At 42.3% G+C, this 23,538-nt stretch overlaps 1 protein-coding gene across 4 annotated transcripts in view; it reads left to right on the top strand.

Annotated features, from left to right (window-relative positions):
- The window catches only part of LOC139576367 (ras-specific guanine nucleotide-releasing factor 2), a 244,912-nt gene that overhangs the window by 104,954 nt on the left and 116,420 nt on the right, over nt 1-23,538 (top strand). For 3 of the 4 annotated variants that reach the window (XM_071402412.1, XM_071402411.1, XM_071402408.1), the window contains 10 exons: nt 8,950-9,143; nt 10,500-10,609; nt 10,724-10,842; nt 11,308-11,468; nt 11,720-11,786; nt 12,672-12,811; nt 13,386-13,468; nt 18,580-18,828; nt 19,892-19,984; nt 21,353-21,852. In XM_071402412.1, the coding sequence (XP_071258513.1) occupies nt 8,950-9,143; nt 10,500-10,609; nt 10,724-10,842; nt 11,308-11,468; nt 11,720-11,786; nt 12,672-12,811; nt 13,386-13,468; nt 18,580-18,828; nt 19,892-19,984; nt 21,353-21,852 (1,716 nt within the window). The remainder of the gene's footprint in view (nt 1-8,949; nt 9,144-10,499; nt 10,610-10,723; nt 10,843-11,307; nt 11,469-11,719; nt 11,787-12,671; nt 12,812-13,385; nt 13,469-18,579; nt 18,829-19,891; nt 19,985-21,352; nt 21,853-23,538) is intronic. The other variant, XM_071402410.1, reaches the window with a different exon arrangement.

Raw genomic sequence — 23,538 nt, 5'->3', positions numbered from 1 at the left:
CTACGCAGACGACACCATTCTGTATACATTTGGCCTTTCTTTGGACACTGTGTTAACAAACCTCCAAACGAGCTTCAATGCCATACAACACTCCTTCCGTGGCCTCCAATCTTCTCTTAAATGCTAGTAAAACGAAATGCATGCTCTTCAACCGATCGCTGCCCGTACCCGCCCGCCCGACCAGCATCACTACTCTGGACGGTTTTGACTTAGAATATGTGGACAACTACAAATAAATAGGTGTCTGGCTAGACTGTAAACTCTCCTTCCACTCATATTAAGCATCTCCAATCCAAAATTAAATGTAGAATCGGCTTCCTATTTCGCAACAAAGCCTCCTTCACTCACGCTGCCAAACATACCTTCGTAAAACTGACTATCCTACCGATCCTCGACTTCGGCGATGTCATTTACAAATTAGCCTCCAACACTCTACTCAGCAAACTGGATGCAGTCTATCACAGTGCCATCCGTTTTGTCACCAAAGCCACATATACCACCCACCACTGTGACCTGTATGCTCTTGTTGGCTGGCCCTCGCTTCATATTCGTCGCCAGACCCACTGGCTCCAGGTCATCTACAAGTCTTTGCTAGGTAAAGCTCCGCCTTATTTCAGCTCACTGGTCACCATAACAACATCCAACCGTAGCACGCGCTCCAGCAGGTATATCTCACTGGTCATCCCCAAAGCCAATACCCACTTTGGCCGCCTTTCCTTCCAGTTCTCTGCTGCCAATGACTGGAACGAATTGCAAAAATCACTGGTTGGAGACTTATTTCTCCCTCGCTAACTTCAAGCATCAGCTATCTGAGCAGCTTTCTGATCGCTGCAACTGTACATAGCCCATCTGTAAATAGCCCACCCAACTACCTACCTCATCCCCATATTGTTTTTATTTACTTTTTTTATTTACTCTATCTATCATGTTCATTGATTAGGTTAAGACGAACCGTCACTCCAAAACTAGCGGACCAATGGAGACTCATTGTCAAAATACAAATTTGGACATACCTACTCATGACAGTGTTTTTATTTTATTTTTTTACTATTTTTTGCATTGTAGAATAATTGTGAAGATGTACACAACTATGAAAGAACACATATTAAATATGTAGTAACCAAAAAAGTGTTAAACAAATCAAAATATATTCTATATTTGAGATTCTTCAAAGTAGCCACCCTTTGCCTTGATAACAGCTTTGCACACTCTTGTCATTCTCTCAACTAACTTCATGAGGTAGTCACCTGGAATGCAGTTCAATTTAAAGGAGTGCCTAGTTAAAAGTAAAAATGTTTAATTTCTTTCAGTCAACCTACCAGGGTATTTACAAACAGCACAGGAATGAAATCATCAACATGTATTGATCACACCTTTACTAATGCTGCTGTCACGATTGTCGTATGGTGGAAGAGAGGAGGACCAAGGCGCAGCGTGAAGTGAATACATTTTCTATTTATTTAAGCGACGTAATAAAGAACACTTAAACAAAACTACAAAACAACAAATGAACGAACGTGACGCTATAAACAAATAGTGCTGACACAAACACTACACATAGACATAGACAATAACCCATGAACTACCCAATGAATATGGCTGCCTAAATATGGTTCCCAATCAGAGACAACGATAGACAGCTGTCTCTAATTGAGAACCAATCTAGGCAACCATAGACATACATACACCTAGACTAGACACTGCCCCATAAACATACAAAACCATTGACAATACAAAACACACACATCCCCCATGTCACACCCTGACCTAACTAAAATAATAAAGAAAACAAAGATAACTAAGGCCAGGGCGTGACAGCTGCATACATTTGCTTTAAAGCAGTATCCAAATCCATAGGATGTAGTGATCACAATATAGCAGCCATATCTAGGAAAACCAAAGTTCCAAAGGCTGGGCCTAATATAGTGTATAAGCGGTCATAGAATGTTTTGTAGTGATTCATATGTTTGTATTTGTATTTATTATAGATCCCCATTATACTCTTCCTGGGGTCCGGCAAAATTAAGGCAGTTATACAATTTTACAAACATTACAATACATTCATTACAGAATTCACAACACACTAAGTGTGTGCCCTCAGGCCCATACTCCACTACCACATATTTACAATGCAAAATCCATGTGTACGTGTGTGTATAGTGCGTATGTTATCATGTGTGTGTGTATGCATGTGTCTGTGCTTATGTTTGTGTTGTTTCACAGTCCCCGCTGTTCGATAAGGTGTATTTTTACCTGATTTTTAAATCTGATTCTACTGCTTGCATCAGTTACCTAATGTGGAACATAAGTTACCTGATGTAGAATAGAGTTCCATGTAGTTATGGCTCTATGTAGTACTGTGCGCCTCCCATAGTCTGTTCTGGACTTGGGGACTGTGAAGAGACCTCTGGTGGCATGTCTCGTGGGGTATGCATGGGTGTCTGATCTGTGTGTTAGTATTTTAAACAGACAGCTCGATACACCTCTTACAAAAACAAATAATGATGAAGCCAATCTCTCTTTCACTTTGAGCCATGAGAGATTGACATGCATATCATTAATGTTAGCTTTCCATGTACTTTTAAGGGCCAGCCGTGCTGCCCTGTTCTGAGCCAACTGCAATTTTCCTAAGTCCCTCTTTATGGCACCTGACCACACTACTGAACAGTAGTCTAGGTGCAAGAAAATCAGGGCCTGTAGGACCTGCCTTGTTGATAGTGTTGTTAAGAAGGCAGAGCAGTGCTTTATTATGGACAGACTTCTCCCCATCTTAGCTACTGTTGTATCAATATGTTTTGACCATGACAGTTTACAAGATACAAGATTTAGTTGAGATTTAGGGTTTAGTGAATCATTTGTCCCAAATACAGTGCTTTACAGTTTGGAAATGTTTAGGACTAACTTATTCCTTTCCGAAACTAACTGCAGCTATTTGTTAAGTGTTGCAGTCATTTCAGTCGCTGTAGTAGCTGACGTGTATAGTGTTGAGTGATCTGCATACATAGACACACTGGCCTTACTCAAAGCCAGTGGTATGTCATTATTAAAGATTGAAAAAAGCAAGGGGCCTAAACAGCTACCCTGGGAATTCCTACTTCTACCTGCTAGAGGCTTCCATTAAAAAACACCCTCTGTGTTCTGTTAGACAAGTAGGTCTTTATCCACGTTATAGCAGGGGGTGTAAAGTCATAACACATACATTTTTCCAGCAGCATACTTTGATTGATAATGTCAAAAGCTGACCCAAAACACACCTCCAGGCTGTGTAAGGGCTATTTGAGCAAGAAGGAGAGTGATGGAGTGCTGCATCAGATGACCTGGCCTCCACAATCACCCAACCTCAACCCAATTTAAATGGTTTTGGATAAGTTGGACCACAGAGTGAAGGAAAAGCAGCCAACAAGTGCTCAGTGTATGTGGGAACTCCTTGAAGACTATTGGAAAAGCATTCCTCATGAAGCTGGTTTTTCAAAGTAGCCACCCTTTGCCTTGATGACAGCTTTGCACACTCTTGGCATTCTCTCAACCAGCTTCACCTGGAATGCTTTTCCAACTGTCTTGAAGGAGTTCCCACATATGCTGAGCACTTTTTGGCTGCTTTTCCTTCACTCTGTGTTCCAACTCATCCCAAACCATCTCAATTGGGTTGAGGTCGGGTTGAGGCCAGGTCATCTGATGCAGACATACAGACAAACTCGAAACTGAACCCTAATCCATGCCCACATGCTGGCTCACCCCTAAACCTAGCCAGAACCCTTCCACATCTTGGCTCAGCTCTTGGAGTTAGGGTTGAGCCGGGATGTAGACAAGAAGTTAGGGTTGAGCCGGGATGTTGAACATGAAGATAGAGTTAGGGTTACGGTTGAGGTGGGAGTGAACATAGCATTAGGGGTATGTCATTTAGCAGACACTCTTATCCAGAGCGTTTTACAGGAGACATTAGGGTTAAGTGCCTTGCTCAGGGCACATCGACAGTTGTTTCACCTAGTCGGCTCGAGCATTCAAACTAGTGATCTTTCTGTTACTTGCCCAACGCTCTTAACTGCTAGGCCACCTGCCGCCAGGCTAAGGCCTCAACCCTAGGACATAACCCTAACCTTAATCCAATTGATTAAGGCAGACCTCACTTGAAGCCTAACCTAGAGTTAATGGGCTTTTGAGTGACATTAGCAGAAGGGTTGAGCTAAGATGTGGTGATGAGGCTAGGTTTAGCATTGAGCTGGGAGTGGACATGAACTTGGGGTTAAAGCCTCAACTCTAGACAATTCATGAATTTGCCCCTCCCCCCACCACATGGCAGAACGATAGGCTGACCTAGAGTTAGTGTGCTTTTGAGTGACATTAGCAAAATTCACGCATGGGATCGTTCAACAGACCCTCCCGATGAATGCAAGCCTACATCTGACCATGTGAAATGAACTATTCCTACAGAGAACCAGACTTTTTTCCATAGAAAAGCAATACCTACAGCCCTCACATAACTACGTATGACGCTCCCGTTGACTTCTATTGAGCTAGCTAACCGTCCTTGCAAACAACGAATCATGACCTTATAGGGATACCCTGTGTTGAGGTTCAGTTTCCTTTGGAAACAGGAAGTGTGTTAATTCATCCTCAACATAGTCCTTCGTTCTCAGTTACACAAAAACACTATCTTCCATCCTCTGCAGAACAGTCAATTCTTAACGTAAGGATTTGAAACTCAGGGCATCGTTAAAGTGTACCCATGATGCCGTCCACTGAATTTCAGCTTCCTGCGATTCATTTCGGGTCATAGGGTGGTTCAAAGGGTTAAAAAATTTGAATCTTCCCAAATGTTATATATTTGTGACTGGGGAACCCGGCATATTACATTTTAAATCAGTCGACCCAAAAGCATTTTTGACCTCTTGCAGTTCTAGAAACTAAAGAGAGCCTTGTTATGAATATTTATTTAAATTTTTTGTAATATGTTTATTATTTTCCAATAGAAAAAAGACAGAGACACAAACATTGACATTCATTGTATTGTTGAATGGGATGGCAACTTTAGAGGACAAAACAAAACTTAACTCACACATAGAATTATATTTAAAAAAAAATCCTATTAGGTGGAACATACTATAAGAAGACAGCATATATAACCATTGCAAGCAGTGTAGTTAAACCAAAAATAAATACTGATTGAATTACAGTGAAGGGGGAATAGAACATTTATTCAGTATCGGCTGCCATATTTTGTAAAACATTGGACTTCTATTGGAGGTATTGTATAGAAACTTTTCCATGTGCATTACATTCCCTAAATCCCGTAACCACATTTCAAAAGTAGTTACAGTCTCCAATTTCCAAAATTGCAATATGAGCATTTTGGCTAATAGAGTACAAAGAGAGCCAGCCTTCCCTTCCTGGTTATTCCCATCAACAGTACCAAACAGAGTGATCAATGGGTCTGGGGCTATAACTCTAACAAAGGCTTTAGATAAGTAATAAAAAATGAGAGCCCAGTAAACATGTAACTTAGGATATGTCCAAAATAAGTGGGTCAAAGTCGCCTCCTCCTGCTTGCACGTCTCACACAGTGGTGAGGTGTCTGGGAATATTTTATGCAGTTTCACTTTTGAGTAATGTAACCTGTGTATCACCTTAAACTGAATAAGGTTGTGTCTGGCATTCACTGAACTGTGGTTAATATTCCTGAGAGCTCCTACCCAGTCCTCATCTGAGATTTATGAACCAAGTTCCTGCTCCCAAGGCGTTTTAGTAGTGTAAGCGGATACCTCTATGTGGTCATAGTCTATCATAGTCTAGAGACCAACCCTTTTGAATGTGGTTTGACGAGGATAAGGCTATCTAATGTAGGAATATTTGGCTTAATGCCATACTGTGGTAATGTGTCCTTAAGAAACTGTGTTGCTGGGATGTTAAACTTACCCTGTAACTGTTGAAATGAAGCTAAATGAACATCAATGGACAAGTTATTGATTGTTGTGAGCCCCATCTCCCTCTACTGTGAAAACACCAAATCATCCAATGCAGGGTGGAAAGCATGATTCAGGCAAATGGGGATGTCAATGTATACAGTGGGTATGTTAAGAAAATACCTAATCGGTTTCCACTCGGGATCCCGAGCGGCGCAGCGGTCTGCATCAAGGCACTGCATCTTAGTGAGTCCTCTTCATAACAAAGCTCTTAGTTTCTAGAACTGCAAGACAAAAAATCGTTTGTGTAGATTGACTTCAAATTTCATATGCCGGGTCCCCCGGTCACAAATATGTACAATTTGGTAATATTCAACCGTTTTAGCCCTGCGAAACCGCCCCTATGACCCCTGTCGTGTCTTTGGCATCATTAAAACTGAAGACTTATCTTTATCAAAAATTCTCTGTAATTATTATTACGTGATTAAACTGCTTAATCATGTAACTGTAATTAACTAGGAAGTCGGGGCACCAAGGAAAATATTCAGATTACAAAGTTATAATTTTCCTAATATAACTTTCAGATGTTTTAATATCTGATCACTTAGTCTTTTGATTAATTAATTATTATTTACCTCACGTTAGTCTCATTCCAAACGCCGTAAATTGTTGGTTATCTGCACGAACCCAGTCTTCACTATGAGTCATCCATACATCAATTGTCTTAAAATAATGTATTTACTAACTAAGTAATTCACAGAAATGCATCACACAAACAAACAAAATAGATATGTTTACAAAGAAATGATAGCGGATGTGGTCTAGTGGGCTAAACCGGCATGGCGGCTTGTTAGACAGAGTGATAATTATAACAATTGAAATGCTAATCCTTTGCACATGAACGCTCACTCATTCGGGAACAATTGCAATCAATATATATATTTACGGTCAGTGTGTCGTCGGGATCTCTGTTGAAAAGTTTGTTTCTGTTGGAGAGTTTGTCCGCTCTCTCTCTCTGTCGTGGTTAGAATGGATAGTTCAGAGTGACATTCATTCATTTTGTTATAGAATAGATGTTTCGGCGGTTGTCGGTCTTCGCGTTCATTGATACCGAATTCCTAGCTGCAGACTAGTAATTAATATTAAAGACTTGTTGTTATTCTGTTGGAATCGATAGTCTAAGAGTTTAACCACGTGGGATGGTTAAAAGTTAAGCAGTCTGGTCTCAAACCTTGGCCGTCTCGTTATCGAGGTAAGCTGGTCTGCAACCTTTAGCCATCTCGTAATTGAGGTGAGCTCGGTCTCCTCTCAAACCTTGGCCCTCTCGTTATCGAGGTAAGCGGGTCTGGTGATAGAAAACCCGGGTGGGGGTTTTATTCGTAAGAGCAGAAAAGGGCCTGTCCCAGGACGCCAGACCATAACTGTGCTCATGGGAGGTCCTCTGATTTAGTTCAACTCCAAAGGGAATTGGAGTTTCCTTCATTAAACAGTCCAAAATCACATTACACAATTTCACAAACAGTATCATCCTCCCTCATTCATCTTATACAACAATTAGATGTAAGCGCTATTGTATAAACAGCGTTATGGTAATGTGGCCGTATTGTCTCACATGAGTTTCACAGAATTGTACCAAACGGACCAGTTCGTAGCTGGATTCTTCACCGATCTTTTATACCTTCTCCAGAACATAAATGTAATTCGGTTCTCCAGTTCTGTGAGGTGGAAGAAATTCCTTTGTTCTCTCTATGAACTCACTCTCTCTCTATACTGTCTGGCCATGAGGCAGGATCTTCCCTAGGAATTTACGACCTCTCTGACCACAGCAGCCTGGTTGTAGGAGACAGAGAGAGATGGTGCCGAGGTAGGGGGATGGTGCTTGCGGTGTCCAAAGAGAGCAACGTCATGACACCCCCAATTAAGTCACTTCCTGTAATTAGACAGACTGAAAGGCAGACACAGACAGGCAGACAGGCAGACACAGACAGGCAGACCGACAGACACACTACAGACCCTGGTTTGATTCCAGGCTGTATCACAACCGGCTGTGATTGGGAGTCCCATAGGGCGGCGCACAATTGCCCCAACGTCGTCCGTGTTAGGGTTTGGCCGGGGCAGGCCATCATTGTAAATAAGAATTTGTTCTTAACTGACTTGCCTAGTTAAATAAAAGATAAATATCAATTTGTTTCAAAATTGAGCAGAGCTCAACAAAACACGCCTATTCCATAGCACACTCTCTACCGCCCCCCTGTTATGAATTCTGAAGAGGATATTGGTATAAAATGTCTGTCTGTCTGCCCAACTTCCTGCATGTGTCTGTCTGTCTGCCTGTCTGTGTCTGCCTGTCTGTCTGTCTAATTGCAGGAAGTGACTTAATTGGGGGTCAGAGGGGCGGTTTCACAGGACTACACAAAATATTTTTGGTCTTGCAGTTCTAGAAACGAACAGCTTTGTTATGAAGAGGATATTGGTCAAAACACACACACTCACAGACAATGCAAGACAAACTCTCCAGTCTTGCACTGACATCAAGGTCAGTTGCTCAGTGCTGACGCAAATTGTTTTATAAAAAAAATGGCCTTGATGTCTTATTGCTGCCTATCTCAGGCACACAGACACACACACACACACTCATCTTATTGAAACAACGTCTCATTACTTTCTCTCGCACACACACACATACAATGGCTTGACACCCCATAATTTCTCCTCCTAAAAACCTCAACAGCCTACCGATAAGCATTACCTAGGAGACCAGCCTGTAAGGAATGGGTTCTGTAAGAGGAAAATGCGTCGAGACATGGCCAGGGACAGGCCAAACTGAACAGGCTCTAATGCTAATCTAATCTCATCTAAGCTTAGTTAATTTATTGTTCTCCCTATTTGTTATATATTTGAGTTCTATGTCTTGTATTTCTATTCAATGGAGATTCTCCATTGAATGAGATTTTTAGTTCAGGACTAGGCTTAATCTGTGTCTGGGAAACCAGCCTGTCGTGTACTGTAGAATATATTTATACAGTTGTGTGTGTGTGTGCGTGTCTAGCGGACCTGTTTGACATCCTGCTGCCTATGCTGAACATCTACCAGGAGTTTGTGAGGAACCACCAGTACAGCCTGCAAGTGCTGGCCAACTGCAAGCAGAACCGAGACTTCGATAAGCTGCTGAAGCAGTATGAGGCTAATGCTGCCTGTGAGGGCAGGATGCTGGAGACCTTCCTCACATACCCCATGTTCCAGGTAACACACACACATGCATGCGCATCAGTAGCGGTTCTAGCTTGTATGGCTCCCTGGGCCATACAAGCCCCCCCAAAAAAAGCACCATTCTGGACTAACTAATTTTTATTCAGACATTTGGAATACAAATAAATAATCATAACATTTAAAACAATATAAATACAAAGACTCAAATATCAAAAAGTAGTAACAAAGACAAATAGAAACAAATGTGTGGATTTGGCACTCGAGCATCAATACATTACCCATCCCCCAACACTGTCAACCAAGAGTCAAGACTAAACCAATTCACCTTGGTGTGCAGACTGGTTTTATATTATTCTTAACAATTTCGCACAAACCAGAAAAAAAATGCAACAATATGTCTGTGAAACTATATATATTCACATTATGAATGAATTGTGGTTTCTTTGGTAGCATTTTCTAGTGTGACTGATTTTACTAATTGCATTAGTACTGTACAAAGTTAGAGGTGCGCTGTTTGATAGATTCCCCCGCTCCCCCTGCCTCTGGCTTCCAGTGGGGAGACCTGAGGTTAACCTACCCCCGCCCGCCTCCCTATCTCGTACTTCTGAGTGGGAGACCTTCCCAGGCAGTGGCCTGCCTAGCTCACAAACTAGAATCAGTGCGCCCACTCCGACAAGGTTAATTGACCTACAGCCTCACACAGTGACATCATTGACGTGATGTGCAAATGAGCGATGGAAAATCAATCGCGCAAATGTGACCATTCTGATTTGTGCAACGCACACACACACACGCACGCATGCACTCACACCACCACAAACCATATGTTCTGTATCGTATATGCTGGGAGTCAGAAAGCAAGTGCAGGTGGTGAGTTTAATAATAAACGGAACATCGAACAATATAACAAACACGAGTAGCGTATAGACATGAAACACAAACAATAATGACTGGGGAAAGAACCTAAGGGGTTGCCAGATATAGGGGAGGTAATAAGTGAGGTAATGGAGTCCAGGTGTGTCTGACGTGCAGGTGCGCGTAATGATTGATACCAGGTGTGCGTAATGATGGATCCCAGGACCGGTGGTTAGTATACCGGCGACATCGAACGCCTGAGGGGAGTAGCGGTAAACACACACGCATTCACACACGCCTGCACACATGCAATGCATGCACACACACACTCACTCCAACACACAAATACATCCTCACATACCACATGTTCTAGGTACCATACACTCTCACCTAGCAAATATCTACTTTTAGAACCCTATCTGTGGCCTTACTCATAAACATTCAAACCATAAAGTCTCAATTAAATACCTCACCCTTCTCCCAATTACACTCTATATCTCTCTCTTCCTTTCTTCCTCTATTTGTTTCTCTCAGATTCCTCGTTACATCATCACCCTGCATGAGTTGCTGGCGCACACTCCGCACGAACACGTAGAGCGCAAGAGCTTGGAGTTTGCCAAGTCCAAACTAGAGGAGCTGTCAAGGTGTGTGTTTATTTGTGGGTGTATCAATGAGTAAGAATACCTCAAAACATACAGGTATGAATTATCACGTCTTAGACATTTCATGTAGTATATCATGTTTGTGTGTGTCCTCAGGGTGATGCATGATGAGGTGAGTGATACAGAGAACATCCGTAAGAACCTGGCCATCGAGAGGATGATTGTAGAGGGATGTGATATACTACTGGACACCAGTCAGACCTTCGTCAGACAGGGTGAGCGTGCACACATATACAGGTATATGCACACACATATAAGAATTCACTTACACATTCATGACACAAACCATTGTTTATGTAACAGTATTTCTCATGTCCATCTCAGTGGCCTTGTGGTTAGACTGTCCTCCCGTGATTGGAAGGTGGGGGTTCAATCCCTGGTCGAGTCATACCAAAGAGTCTAAAAATGGGACTTGATACCTCTCTGCTTGGCATTAAGGAGATTGATTGGGGGTAAGGCCCTGCGATAAACTAGCGTCCTGTCCAGGGTCTGTTTTTGTACATCAAGCTGCCTCACACTACAGAAACAGGAGATGGGCAGTTCTGGCTTGGACAAGGCTTTTTTATTTTTCTCACACTCATCTCCCATCTCTCTCTCCACACCTCTCCCCACTCCTCCTGTCTCTCAACACCTCCTCTTACTCCCTCCTCCCTCTCTCCCCCGTTGCCCTCCCCCGCCAGGTTCTCTGATTCAGCTGCCGTCGGTGGAGAGGGGGAAGCTCAGTAAGGTGCGTCTGGGCTCTCTGTCTCTGAAGAAGGAAGGAGAGAGACAGTGCTTCCTGTTTACAAAACACTTTCTTATCTGCACACGCAGCTCAGGAGGCAAGCTGCACCTGCTGAAGGTGAGCCACACACACGCATGCTCATATTTACTGGCTTTAATTCTCCACCCTTTTCCAGAAGTGTGCACTCACACACTCCCGGGTTGGATTTAAAATCATATTGGTGGAATGAGTTTCCACCATTGTTAAATCCATGAGAGAATTTGTGTAATTGTACACTTTGGGAGAAAGGTGGAGAATTGGGACCTAGTCATATTTTAAGCACACAAAGAAAACACAAACAGTCAATGACCTCGGACCTCTCTCTGCAGCAAGGTGGAGTCCTGTCTCTAATAGAATGTACCCTCATAGAAGAAACAGAGACCAGTGACGACGACTGTGAGTAAATTGTGTGTTAACCAACCCCAGTCCTTTAGATCTATGCAGTGTCTCAGACAGGCTCATTAAGTCTCTGTCTCCATACAGGTTAATTAGTGTACAAAGATAAGTGTCCACAGATAAAGCTCTGGCTGACCCTCACATCCCTTCAAATACCAGCTAACAGCCTTCCCTTTAAATGACATTCATGCTGATCCTATGACATCGCTCACCCATTAATCTTACAGAGGGGTCTTTTCGCTCACAGACTTCCAGGGAAGGAACTTTGAGTGACACACACACACACATGTAACCGATGTGAAATGGCTAGCTAGTTAGCGGTGGTGCACGCTAATAGCGTTTCAATCGGTTACATCACTCGCTTTGAGACCTTGAAGTAGTGGTTCCCCTTGCTCTGCGGTGGGTAACGATGCTTCGTGGGTGACTGTTGTTGATGTGTGCAGCGGGTCCCCACGAACCAGGGATAGTATAAGTTATACTGGTACATTGATGCTGTTGATCCGGGCACGGCACCAATGTAACAGTATAACTTTGGTCTGTCCCCTCGGGCGCGAACCAAGGACCCTCTGCACACATCAACAACAGTCACCAACGAAGCATCGTTACCCATCGGGGAACCACTACTTCAAGGTCTCAAAGCGAGTGACGTCACCGTTTGAAAGGCTATTAGCGCGCACCACCGCTAACTAGCTAGCCATTTCACATCGGTTACATTCACCCCCCTTCGGTTACACACACACACACACTACAGGGGTAAATGAAGTGGACCAGCTTATATCTTATTCATGTATTAATCTTTATCTCGTGTCATACCAAAATACATTGTCACCCTAGGTGACCCAATCTTCTCATTTTCTTTCTCACTCTCCCTTCCCTTCTTTTTAGCGAGGTCCAGTGGTGGTCAGGTATTTGGTCAGTTGGACTTTAAGCTGATCATCGAGCCATCTGACTCTCCCTCCTTCACTGTAGTCTTGTTGGCTCCCTCACGACAGGAGAAAGCTGCCTGGACCAGCGACATCAGCCAGGTAACTAACTAACTAACTAACTCTTTTCACTTTCTCTTTCTCTCTCTCTTCTCTTCCTCTTTCTCTCTCTTTCTCTTTCTCTTTCTCTCTTTCTCTTCTTGGAATAATAACCGAACAACAAAAAGTTCAAACAGCCCCGTGTGATTCCCTCTGGGTATCCCATGAGGCTTTGCAGTGAGTAAACAGAGTGGTTGGTTCCCCAGGGGTCAAACCCTGGTTTGTGCTTGGCTCATCCCCTTTAACCCAGTGTTCCCCCTACATACACGCACACACACACATGCATGCACACACACACACACACATGCATGCACACACACACACACACACACACTGCACCTCCTCTGAGGCTTGGCTTGATTCTAAACAAAGATTAGGTCAAAGGAAAAGCTTTAATAACAATATATCTTTCTTTAGGGTTTGGATACATTTCTTGTAAACCATAATTACATACGACATGTTAGGATGTTGCTAATATATCAGATTGAGGTTTAGATTGATCTTTCGCTCCACTTATCTGCACTAACACTCTCCCTCTCCTCCCTTTCCCTCTATCTCTCTCGCCCTCTCTCTCTAGTGTATCGATAATATCCGCTGCAATGGTTTGATGACTAGTGTATTCGAGGAGAACTCCAAAGTCACCGTGCCTCACATGATCAAGTAAGAGCGCCCACATACAGTTGAAGTCAGAAGTTTACATACACCTTAGCCAAATACATTTAAACTCAGTTTTTCACAATTCCTGACATTTAACCCAAGTAAATATTCCCTGTCTTAGGTCAGTTAGGATCACCACTTTATTTTAAGAATGTGAAATGTCAGAATAATAATAGAGAGAATGATTTATTTCAGCTTTTATTTCTTCCATCACATTCCCAGTGGGTCAGAAGTTTACATACACTCAATTAGTATTTGGTAGCATTGCCTTTAAATTGTTTAACTTGGGTGAAATGTTTTGGGTAGCCTTCCACAAGCTTCCCGCAATAAGTTGGGTGAATTTTGCCCCATTCCTCCTGACAGAGCTGGTGTAACTGAGTCAGGTTTGTAGGCCTCCTAGCTCGCACACGCCTTTTCAGTTCTGCCCACAAATATTCTATAGGATTGAGGTCAGGGCTTTGTGATAGCCACTCCAATACCTTGACTTTGTTGTCCTTAAGCCATGTTGCCACAACTTTGGAAGTATGCTTGGGGTCATTGTCCATTTGGAAGACCCATTTGCAACCAAGCTTTAACTTCCTGATTGATCTCTTGAGATGTTGCTTCAGTATATCCACATAATTTTCCTCCCTCATGTAGCCATCTATTTTGTGAAGTGCACCAGTCCCTCCTGCAGCAATGCACCCCCACAACATGATGCTGCCACCCCCGTACTTCACGGTTGGGATCGTGTTCTTCGGCTCGCAAGCCTCCCCCTTCTTCCTCCAAACATATCAACGGTCATTATGGCCAAACAGTTCTATTTTTGTTTCATCAGACCAGAGGACATTTCTCCAAAAAGTATGATCTTTGTCCCCATGTGCAGTTGCAAACCGTAGTCTGGCTGTTTTATGGTGGTTTTGGAGCAGTGGCTTCTTCCTTGCTGAGCGGCCTTTCAGGTTATGTCGATATAGGACTCGTTTTACTGTGGATATAGATACGTTTGTACCTGTTTCCTCCAGCATCTTCACAAGGTCCTTTGCTGTTGTTCTGGGATTGATTTGCACTTTTCGCATCAAAGTAATTTCATCTCTAGGAGACAGAACGCGTCTCTTTCCTGAGCGGTATGACATCTGCGTGGTCCCATGGTGTTTATACTTGCGTACTATTGTTTGTACAGATGAACGTGGTACCTTCAGGCGTTTGGAAATTGCTCCCAAGGATGAACCAGACTTGCGGAGGTCTGCTGATTTCTTTTGATTTTCCCATGATGTCAAGCAAAGAGGCACTGAGTTTGAAGGTAGGCCTTGAAATACATCCACAGGTACACCTCCAATTGACTCAAATTATGTCAATTAGCCTATCAGAAGCTTCTAAAGCTTCTGGAATTTTCCAAGCTGTTTAAAGTCACAGTCAACTTAGTGTATGTAAACTTTTGACCCACTGGAATTGTGATACAGTGAGATATAAATTAACTAATCTGTCTGTAATCAATTGTTGGAAAAATTACTTGTCATGCACGAAGTAGATGTCCTAACCAACTTGCCAAAACTATAGTTTGTTAACAAGAAATGTGTGGAGTGGTTGAAAAACGAGTTTTAATGACTCTGACCTAAGTGTATGTAAACTTCAACTGTACACTTTAACACATGCCTGTGTCTGTCATTCCTGTTTTTGCTCCAGTGTGTACGGCTTAGTTCGAACCCAGAGCTAACATATCTGAATATACCACTCAAAGTATTAATGAATAGTTGATCAGGTTTGTTACTTCTTGGCTGAAAAAAAGATCCTGCACCTTCTCCCTATTAGCTGAAATCTTATTTTTTCAAAGCCATTTTAGCTATCGCGCTATCTGTTGGGTCCGAACCGATTCACAAATCATGGGAAATTGCTGCTCAAAGCAGATGTTGACTCCCTCCGAGCCATGTGTGGCTAGGCAACCCCCCTGCACTTGCCGGGGCAGGCCTGCTCCCTCTGTGGCTAAAGCCATTTGTATTTATTATGGATCCCCATTAGCTGCTGCCAAGGCAGCAGCTACTCTTCCTGGGGTCCGGCAAAATGAAGGCAGTTATACAATTTTAAAAACATTACAATACATTCATTACAGAATTCACAACACACTAAGTGTGTGACCTCAGGCCCATACTACACTATGACTTATCTACAATGAAAAATCCACATGTATGTGTGTGTGTGTGTGTATGTATGCATGTGTCTGTGCCTGTTTGTGTTACTTCACAGTCCCCGCTGTTCCATAACGTGTATTTTTACCTGCTTTTTTAATCTGATTCTACTGCTTGCATCAGTTACCTGATGTGGAATAGAGTTCCATGTAGTCATGGCTCTATGTAGTACTTTGCGCCTCCCATCGTCTGTTCTAAAATTGGGGACTGTGAAGAGACCTCTGGTGGCATGTCTTGTGGGGTATGCATGGTTGTCCGAGCTGTGTGCTAGTATTTTAAACAGACAGCTCGGTACCTTCAGCTTATCAACCTCTGACAAAAACAAGTAATGAGGAAGTCAATCTCTCTTCCACTTTGAGCCATGAGAGATTGACATGCATGTCATTAATGTTAGCTCTCGGTGTACTTTTAAGGGCCAGTCGTGCTGCCCTGTTCTGAGTCAACTGCAATTTTTCAATATGCCCTTTGTGGCACCTGATCACACGACTGAACAATAGTCCAGGTGTGACAAAAACCAGGGCCTGTAGGACCTGCCTTGTTGATAGTTGTCACGCCCTGACCATAGAGAGCTGTTTATTCTCTATGTTGGTTGGGGCGTGACAGTGACTAGGGTGGGTTATCTAGGTTGGCCTGGTATGGTTCCCAATCAGAGGCAGCTGTTAATCGTTGTCTCTGATTGGGGATCATATTTAGGCCGCCATTTCCCCATTGTGCTTTGTGGGATCTTGACTATGTATAGTTGCCTGTGAGCACTATAACAGCTTCACATTGCGATTTTATTGTTTTCTTTGAGTTTCACTTCAAAATAAAGAGGACGGAACCATACCACGCTGCATCTTGGTCCACTCATTATAACGATCGTGACAATAGTGTTGTTAACTTCTTTGCGCTACGGATCCCTTTAGCGGGATCATTTTCCTAAACAACCGCTGAATTGCAGGGCGCAAAATATTACAAAACATATTTATAATCATGCAATCACAAGTGAAATATACCAAAACACAGCTTAGCTTGTTGTTAATCCACCTATCGTGTCAGATTTTGAAAATATGCTGAAAAAATGCAGCGAAAGCAATCCAAGCTTTTGTGAGTGTATCAATCAATGCTAGAACAGCTAGCCCCAAATTAGCATGGTCACGAAAGTCAGAAAAGCAATAAAATGAATCGCTTACCTTTGATAGTCTTCGGATGTTTGCACTCACGAGACTCCCAGTTACACAATAAATGTTATTTTTGTTCGATAAATATTACTTTTATAACAAAAAAACGCCATTTGGGTTGTGCGTTATGTTCAGAAAACAAAGCCTCGTTCCGTTCGACGAACATTCCAAAAAGTATCCGTAATGTTCGTAGAAACATGTCAAATGTTTTTTATAATCAATCCTCAGGTTGTTTTTAACAAACATAATCGATAATATTTCAACCGGACCGTAACCTATTCAATAAAAGAGAGAAAGAAAATGGAAAATGGAGAGCTACCCCTCTCGCGTAGTCAGGTGTCCTAATCAAAGGACACCTGACTACGTTTGAAAAATCTCGCTCATTTTTCAAAATAAAAGCCTGAAACTATGTCTAAAGCCTGGTCACAGCCTGAGGAAGCCATTGGAAAAGGAATCTGGTTGATACCCCTTTAAATGGAAGAAAGACGGGCAAGGAAACACAGATTAAAAAAAATAAAAATAACTTCCGGGTTAGATTTCCCCAGGTTTTCACCTGCAGAATCAGTTTTGTTATACTCACAGACAATATTTTGACAGTTTTGGAAACTTTGGAGTGTTTTCTATCCTAATCTGTAAATTATATGCATATTCTACGATCTGGACCTGAGAAATAGTCAGTTTACCTTGGGAACGTTATTTAAAAAAAATAAAAAATCTGACCCCTTAGCGTCAAGAGGTTAAGAAGGCAGAGCAGCACTTTATTATGAACCTACTTCTCCCCTTCTTAGCTACTGTTGAATCAATATGTTTTGACCATGACAGTTTACAATCCAGGGTTACTCCAAGCAGTTTAGTCACCTCAACTTGCTCAATTTCCACATTATTCATTACAAGATGTAGTTTAGGATTAGGGTTTAGTGAATGATTTGTCCCAAATACAATACTTTTAGTTTTGGAAATATTTAGGACTAACTCGTTTCTTGCTACCCATTTCAAAACTAACTGCAGCTCTTTGTTAAGTGTTGGAGTCATTTCAGTCGCTGTAGTAGCTGACCTGTATTACTCAAAGCCAGTGGCATGTTGTTAGTAAAGATTGAAAAAAGCAAGGGGCCTAAACAGCTACCCTGGGGAATTCCTGCTTCTACCTGGAGGCTTCCATTAAAAAACACCCTCTGTGTTCTGTTAGACAAGTAGCTCTTTATCCACATTATAGCAGGGGGTGTAAAGCCATAACACATACGTTTTTCCAGAAAGACTATGATCTATAATATTAAAAGCTGCTCTGAAGTCTAACAAGACAGCCCCCAGAATTTTATCATCAATTTCTCTCAGCAAATCAGTAATTTGTGTAAGTGCCGTGCTTGGTGAGTGTCCTTCCCAATATGCGTGCCGAAAGTCTGTTGTCAATTTGTTTACTGTGAAATAGCATTGTATCTGGTCAAACACACATTTTTTCCAGAAGTTTACTAAGTGTTGGTAACATTGTGAGAAATGTGCAAACAAATATTTGTGCTATGAAACTAAATAAATACTGCACTTTGACCCACAAAACTCCTTTGACCGATTGATTTATAGTGTTGTTAGACAAAGCAAGGATAGTGAATTTCAAACCGTGATGTAGTTTTATTGGAATTTGCAGCGGTTGTCGGTAAGTAATTAATCTGCTAGCTTCTGACATGACTTACTGCAACTTTAAGTGTTTATCCATACCTAAAACTTATGTGTGAGTAATCCTAGCAATTCAATGATTAGATCACCAGTGATTGTGTGTGTGTGTGTGTCCGTCCATCAGATCTGATATGCGCCTCCATAAAGATGATGTTGACATTTGCTTCAGCAAGACACTCAACTCCTGCAAGGTCCCACAGATTCGCTACGCCAGCGTGGAGCGGCTGCTGGAAAGGCTGACGGACTTGCGCTTCCTCTCCATCGACTTCCTCAACACCTTCCTCCACACCTACCGCATCTTCACTACTGCTGCCGTGGTCATGGATAAACTGGCTGACATCTACAAGAAACCTTTCACCTCTATACCTGTCAGGTAATACACGAGAGAGAACATGCATGACATGCACACATTCACAGAAAAGCGCACACACATTTTCATGTTACAGAGGTTTGAGTTTTCTCTAAACCTCTCACCTCATTATATCTCCTGTTATTCTCTCTATCCAGTTTCATTGGTGTTTTGTGTGTGTGTTGTATGAGAGAGAGAGAGAGACTGAGTGTTTTGTGACCTTTCCACCTGGCTGTTTCAGCCCCAGAACGGAGGGTGAGTGGTGCAGGACCACTTGTGGCCCAGGGGTTAATTGCAAAGACGTATATATGTCAGACAGTGTTATGTGTGTGTGTATGCATTTCCCTGCCCAGACCTAATGATCCTTTCAACTGGAAAGTTTGTGCCTCTTTTCCTATCTTTTTCCTGTGTCCAGCGCAGGTGTGTGTAGGCTAACTCCTGGATGAGCTCATTAACAGAGAACATAGACCAGCAACAACAGCAGAGATCCACAAACCCACACACCTACAGTATATGACAGGGTGTATTTGCTCCTAGACACTGATCTTGTCAGTTTGGCATTTTCCTCACTAATGGTTAAGGTTAGAATTGGGGGAGGGGAAGATTATCCTAGATCTGTACCTAAGGCACAGGAGGTTGGTGGCACCTTAATTGGGGAGGACAGGCTCGTGTTAATGGCTGGAGCGGAAGCAGTGGAATGGTATCAAACACATGGTTTTCATATGTTTGATTCCATTCCATTTGCTTCGTTCCAGCCATTATTATGAGCCGTCCTCCCCTCAGCAGCCTCCACTGACCTAGGGGAGTCTTCACCCTGGAGCATAATGACAAAATTCACACATACAGTTTCAACATGAAAAGGCTTTGATGTCCTGTGATCATTGTCAATTATATATAAATAAACGTATATGTTGTCCTGACCTTCACTCCTCCATCCTCCACCTTTCCCATCACCTTCATCCCCCCTCACCCATCCCCTCTTCTCACTCCATCCCCTCCTCTCTCATCCTCACCCCATCACCCCTTGCCCATCCCCTTCTCTCACCCCTCTCCGTTATATCCCTTTCCTCTCCATCCCCCTCCACAGGGTACAGTACCACTCATTTGACCGCCTGTCCATCACGTCCATCTGTCCTGACTACAGCCTGAAGATCAGGAAGATAGCCCTGGATCAGTCCAAGTAACACAATCTGCCTCTCTCTCTCCCCCTCTGCTTTATCCCTTGCTCTTTCTCTTTCTGTCCCTGGACTTGTCCAGGTACCTATCTCTTTGCATCTCACTTGTGTTCTCTCCCCTCTCTCTCGCTCTTTCTTGTCTTTCCTCACTTTTGCATCTTTTCACTGCACCTTTTCTTTTAGAGAAGACTTCAAGGCTATTTTGCTCTTTCCTCCTCTCCCTTTCCCTGTCCTTCGCTCAATGTCTCTGTCCTTAGTTTTCTTTCTCCCTCCCTCTAGCATCTTCCGTCTGCATATCTTCCCTTCTGACTACTGTGGAAGACCACTGGGCTCTTTCCCTCTCTGTCTCTCTCTCTCTCTCTGTCTGTGTGTCACTTAGTGCTGAGCGATTAACAGAAATGTCGGTTAATTTTTGGTTTTTAAACAACTTTATTGACTGACATTGGTCGAATTATTTGAATTCCATTTCATTTTTTTTTCTTTCTGTGAGCTCAATGCGCACACTGTAGTTTCTCTACAGATAAATCAGATCATGCCCGAACTGTGCTATCTACTGTAGTAGAGAGTTGTAGTTTCCAACAGGCCAATGTTCTACATAGTTTAGTGACGAAAACGTGATAATTAACTACAAATAACCATAGTCCATAATAATGTTTATTCTTACGCCTGCTACATAAGAGACAGAAGAATGTGCGATCAAGATGGGATACATAGAGAGCAGTTGCTTCTTGAGGTATTGGTATTCAGCAGTCATATTGGTATGCCTTATTTACTTTAAAGAACTACTAAAATAATGGTTTTGTCAGACAGCATAGTTAGCAGCTCTATAGAGATGAGATGATGACTTGGAATGAAATTAAAGTCATCAAATAAAACAAATGTAATATACACAACAACTAAAATATTTTTTTGAAGTAATGTGAATAACTGATGGTTAATAAGTGATAAGCAGTCATGAGCAGTCATTATCATCATGGGACTTTTTAATTATTGTTTTATTCTGTTTGGTTACAGCATTCAACCCACATAATGCATTGTGCATTTAAAGTTTCGAAATTCTTGATTATTGTTTATAATCGAACCGAATCTGAACCAATCTCAAAAAGCTCTAATCGCGCAGCACCACTCTCACTCCTTTCTTCAACATCTTTGCATGGTCTTTCATGTAACCTATTTTACCATTTTCCACTCAGGCTGAGTTATAGATCTATCTGTAGTGCTGATGGTTCTGTTCACAGTTGTCTGGCATGATGATGATAATAGCATCTCCTGTCTCAAAACACTCAATTCATGCTTTCCTCACAATGACTCAATGCAAATTTGACAGATTTTTTCCCCCTCTCGCGCTCGCTCTCTCTCTCGCTCTCTCTTAGGTCTTTGGAATTGTTCTTTGCCACCAACCAGAACAACCGAAGTGGTGATCACACCAATGACAAGTCCCCCCGTCTCTGCCGCAAGTTCTCCGGTCCTCTCTCCATCTCCTCCCGCACTTCCTCTCCTGTCCGCACACGCAAACTCTCTCTGCATTCTCCCATCAGTGCTAGGGTGGGGGGGCTGGACCTTACTAACATTAACTCTATCCCCTCCTCCTTCTCTCAGTCCGCTGTCAGTAGTCCAACCTCAGCCCAAACCCCTACATTCCACCTCCCCACCCCCCAGAACCCTACCCCCCAGACCCCCACTACCACTTCCCCCCCTCCCACCTCCTCCTCGCCCCCTCCAGGTGGCAACAAGACCCCCCAAGACCAGTCCCCCCTCCCCCCCTGCCTACCTCTGTCCTACCCCGAACAGAGTCCCTCCCCCACTACAGAAGGGCAGGAGCTGCCTCGTGTTGACGCCTTCTGTGGAAAACTGAGACGCAGCATTCGCAGAGGTAAGGCCTATCTAAACACACACATGCAGCACAGATGCGCACACACACACTACCTGGATTCCCTGACTGAGCTGCCTTCTGAGCATCACAGGCATTTAGTCAGTTTATTTATGAGTTTTAACAGCAGCTCTGATTATAATGTTCTCTGACAGGGCCTTTAGATTGAAGAGAGGCAGGCTGCTAGGGTGTTTATGGCAGTATACACAGTCATTCGATTTGGGGTGTGAGTAGAAAGCATTCAGAGGGAGTGTTCTCACTTTAGATTCTTTACTGTGTGTGTATGGGAGAAAGCGAGAGAGAGTGAGTGTTTTATGACCTTTCCCCCTGGCTGTTTCATGCACAGAACTGGGCTTTATTTTTTTTAACCTATCTACCAATAGGTGCCCTTTTTTGCGAGTCATTGGAAACCCTCCCTGGTCTTTGTGGTGGAATCTGTGTTTGAAGTTCACTGTTCGACTGAGGGACCTTACAATTATCTGTATGTGTGGGGTGCAGCGATGAGGCAGTCATTCAAAAATCATGTTAAACACTATTATTGTTCAAAGAGTGACTCCATGCAACATATTATATAATGAAGGGATTGAATGTCTCAAGACATTTCTGCTTTTCATTTTTAATTGTAAATACAAAAAAAAAAAAAATCCACTTTGACATCATGGGTTATTATGTCTAGCCCAGTACCCCAAAAATCTTTATTTAGTCAATTTAAAATGTAGGCTGTAATACAACAAAATGTGGAAAAAGTCAAGGGGTGTGAATTATTTCTGAAGGCACTGTGAGAAGAGGAAAACCGCCTTGTGTATTATACTATTCTAACTCTCAACAGTGAATTGACACCCTGACTGAGTTCTTAAAATAAATACATGTATTTACTCCATGTGTTTGGACAGTGAAGCTAAAATGACTTAATTTGGCTCTATACTCCAGCATTTTAGATTTAAGATTCAGTTACTATTGGGCAAAACATAACCCAAAAACCCAAAAACTGCAAATGCATCCGAGTTTGTAGAAATATTACACTTTTGACTACTTTGATACACTATATGTAAATTTGTCTAAATAATTATGACTTCTTCACACCTGTGAACTAGATACATAAAGGTCTTTCCAGGTCTCTCTTGAAAAAGATTAGTTTTTATCTCAACGAGACTAACCTGGTTAAATAAATACAATTTCTAAACGGTAAAACAGAAGCAATGGGGTCCAACATTATTGAAATGCTTGATAATTATGAGCAATAATGACTGTATAAAATCAATAATTAATATACTAAGCTATATTTTATGCAACAAAATAGAGAAATTATTTTATACTGACACAATTGCAGAGGAAGAGATTTTGTTTAACAAGGTAGGGTAAACGGTAGGATAAAAGTTGACAGCCCTAAAGATTCTTATAAATTAAGTAGTCAAAAGTTTAGTATTTGTGACCGGCCGCCTTGATTCGGTCTTATGAAGCAAAATTTAAAATAGTGCTTTTTACATTGGATAAATGTAGAGACGAGCTAGACAATGGAATATCATATACTGTAGTTGAGGAACAATGGGAAAGTAATTCTGCTTTGAAAGTTGATAAACTTGTAACCCCACTTTTGAGAATGGCCCTTGAATGTTTTGGTACACTTACTGGAAAGTTATTCTTTGTCTACACCCATTCATCATCGTTCACACCCTCTTAAGCCTTAGC

Source organism: Salvelinus alpinus, chromosome 5 (assembly GCF_045679555.1).
Source record: "Salvelinus alpinus chromosome 5, SLU_Salpinus.1, whole genome shotgun sequence".
NCBI lineage: Eukaryota > Metazoa > Chordata > Actinopteri > Salmoniformes > Salmonidae > Salvelinus > Salvelinus alpinus.
This window is presented reverse-complemented; position numbering and strand designations above follow the sequence as displayed.